The following is a 2654-nucleotide window of genomic DNA, read 5'->3' as shown; positions in this document are numbered from 1 at the left end:
AACACACCAAAGAATAAAAGCTCCTTTAGCTGTGGGGAAAAAAAAAAAAACAGTTTCAAAAAATAGTTCTTAGTTCCACTAGGAGTTRATGAAAATAAATCTAGACCATTTACTTAAGTAAATACTAAGTAAAATTTACTTATAATTTACTTACCAAGAACTAACAAACATTTTATTTGTCTTAGTCATACAAAAATTTTTATTTGAAACTATTTTTTAAAATTCAAAATCAAAATGACACCAAAAGGTTAAATATGAAAACGGTAATAGTTAAATTATTATTTTTCTGCAGTAATTTTCTCAGTGTTTGACCAAAAGTGGAAATTTGAAAGGTGATGTGAAATACTAGTGCAAAGCAGGCACCTCTGTAGGRCTCAAGAAAAATGAACATGGTTCAATGTAATGTTTTAAGACCCACTTCACATTCGTGGTCTAATTCCTCTCTRGTGGTGGTAGTAATAACAGGAAAGCAAGAGAAGCCTTTTATTGCTCTCTCGTTGTCGATTTTTCAAGGGTTTGAAAACTGTGCTAGGGAAAGTAAGTGTTGGAAGACAAGGTTCCTACAAGTACAGTTAGAACTGAAACTAAAGTGACGTGGAAGTGCAGGTACCAGCAGGCAGCAGCCTGCCAGAGCCCCTCAAAATTTTCAGTTAAAAGGAAAGAAAATAAGAAGGCTCCCCCAAGGTTCTGCTCCACTGTGTACTTCATTTAGAGCTCTTGGTCTAGCAAGATGTTTTGTACAATTACAGTGTGAGACACTGACTATGTTGTTCATGTTTTCATTTGAAAACGCAGGGATGTCTGGCAGTTTCTCCTGGGTGACGCCCTGTGCCCAGCCAGGGCACACACAACTCCTGGGAAGTGGGATGTGTGTTGGGTTTCTTTATTGTCTTCAGATACCACTATATCCCATTGTCCTGGGAGCTATTTGCTGGGGTGAGGCCAGTCTGATCAAAATATATTCTCTTTTGTAACTCTTTCTATAAAAGTAAAGTGTTTTGAATTTACCAGAACATTATCACAGTGATGAAAAGGTCACTCAGATCACTGCCACTCCCACCCAGGGACCTTGGTAGCACAAGTACGGGAACAAGACCTGGTGGCAGCACCCATATGGGTAACGGATCTCAGCAGATCTCAGTCAAAAATTAAGATTGCTGTGAGACAGTATTTGGCTGGGAAGATGCTTCTAAACMTCTCAGTGGTCATCTGTTTCAGGAAGCATAAAGGGTGATTCGTCAACTTGGACAGAATGCCTTCAGAACCAGAACACGGGACCTTACTGCCTGGGATGCAAAGCTTGGGCCTGTGGGATCCTCGTAAAGATCTTGTGCCARCCTTTATGGACAAGAGCTTTTACTCCAGAGAGCTTGTGTTCCTCCTTGCAGCTCCTGACAGCTTGATTTTGGATTTCAATGGATGTATCATTTTTAGCCAACAGGCGTCCTGTGTAATGGCATGAAGTGCACAACACRAATCCTGTATTGCTTTGTAAGTTGTCTTAGGGGAAAGAGTCATTCCTGCTGCTCTACTGCAAAATGATTCCAGGAGACATTGATCTGGGATAAAGTCTCCCTCTCATGATATGAACCCACTGTGCCTAGTGCTCATGGGGCTGGCTCCAACTCTGACAGAGACCTTGTGAAGCAGCTCTTGCAGTACAAACTGCAACCACCRTCAATACGACTCAGTGCAGAATCTCTGCACTTAGATTACCTGAGCATAAGCCTAAATTATAGTCTGTTTTGCAAGAGTCTCGTGTCCTTGGTTTCCCAAAGTATTCAAGAAGAAAGACTGCAAGTATCTCTGGAGTTGTGCACTCAGTATTGCACCTTCGGTTCCCAATTATASAGCAGCAAACTGCAACGCCAAAAGTGGAAGCAGGGCTAAAACAGGGAAGGGGCGGATCGCTGAGTGAGACGGAGCACAAGCCCACTCAGGGCGCTTGAGCTGGGTGCGATAGCAGGCCGGGGGGATTGCTGTGCCCTGCTAGCTGTGGTACGCTGACATGTTCGTGTAAATCCCGTCCGTCCAGGTCCTGAGGAGGAGAGAGCTCCTGCCCGCCCGCGGCGTGTGCCTGTCCCCGGCCGCGGGCAGCCGGAGGGGCTCGGAGGGGCAGAGSCAGCGCCGCGGCGGGGACAGCAGCCCCCGCTTCTGGGAGACACCCGGCACGGGAAAGATCGGGGACGAGCCGGGAGGCGCTGGGATGGGAGAGCGGACAGAAGCGGGAGGGGAGGAAAGGGGGCTGCGGGAGGAGAAGGGGAGGGGACAGCCAGGAGGGAGGGGGGACAGCCGAGATAATAAAGCCGGGGGGAAGGGGTAGAGGGGCGCCCGGAGCCGGGAAGAGCCGGACGAGCTGGGATAGGGCTGAGGGCGTGAGCGGGGCCGGCGGGGCGGCCGCGGGGCGATGGTGCCCGGGCGGCGGCGGTGACTGAGCGGGGCGTCGCCATGGGCTGCGGGGGCAGCCGGGCCGACGCTATCGAGCCCCGCTACTACGAGAGCTGGACGCGGGAGACCGAGACCACCTGGCTGACCAACACGGACATCGAGAGCCCGCCGCAGGAGGGCGGCAGCGCCGAGGGCCCCGGCCGGGAGCAGGGCGGCCCGCGCCCCGGTGAGTGCGGGAGAGCGGGCGGGCACCGCGGGGAGGGGAA

General features: G+C 50.4%; 1 protein-coding gene across 1 annotated transcript in view; it reads left to right on the top strand.

Moving 5' to 3' along the window:
* The first annotated feature begins 2418 nt into the window (after positions 1 to 2418).
* The window catches only part of BAALC (BAALC binder of MAP3K1 and KLF4), a 23839-nt gene continuing 23603 nt past the window's right edge, over positions 2419 to 2654 (top strand). The window contains exon 1 of the mRNA XM_057372459.1: positions 2419 to 2614. Within this exon, the coding sequence (XP_057228442.1) occupies positions 2449 to 2614 (166 nt within the window). The 5' untranslated portion in view covers positions 2419 to 2448. The remainder of the gene's footprint in view (positions 2615 to 2654) is intronic.

Source organism: Malurus melanocephalus, unplaced genomic scaffold (genome assembly GCF_030028575.1).
Source record: "Malurus melanocephalus ecotype Western Australia unplaced genomic scaffold, MMel_1.1 scaffold_171, whole genome shotgun sequence".
Classification (NCBI taxonomy): Eukaryota; Metazoa; Chordata; class Aves; order Passeriformes; family Maluridae; genus Malurus; species Malurus melanocephalus.
This window is presented reverse-complemented; position numbering and strand designations above follow the sequence as displayed.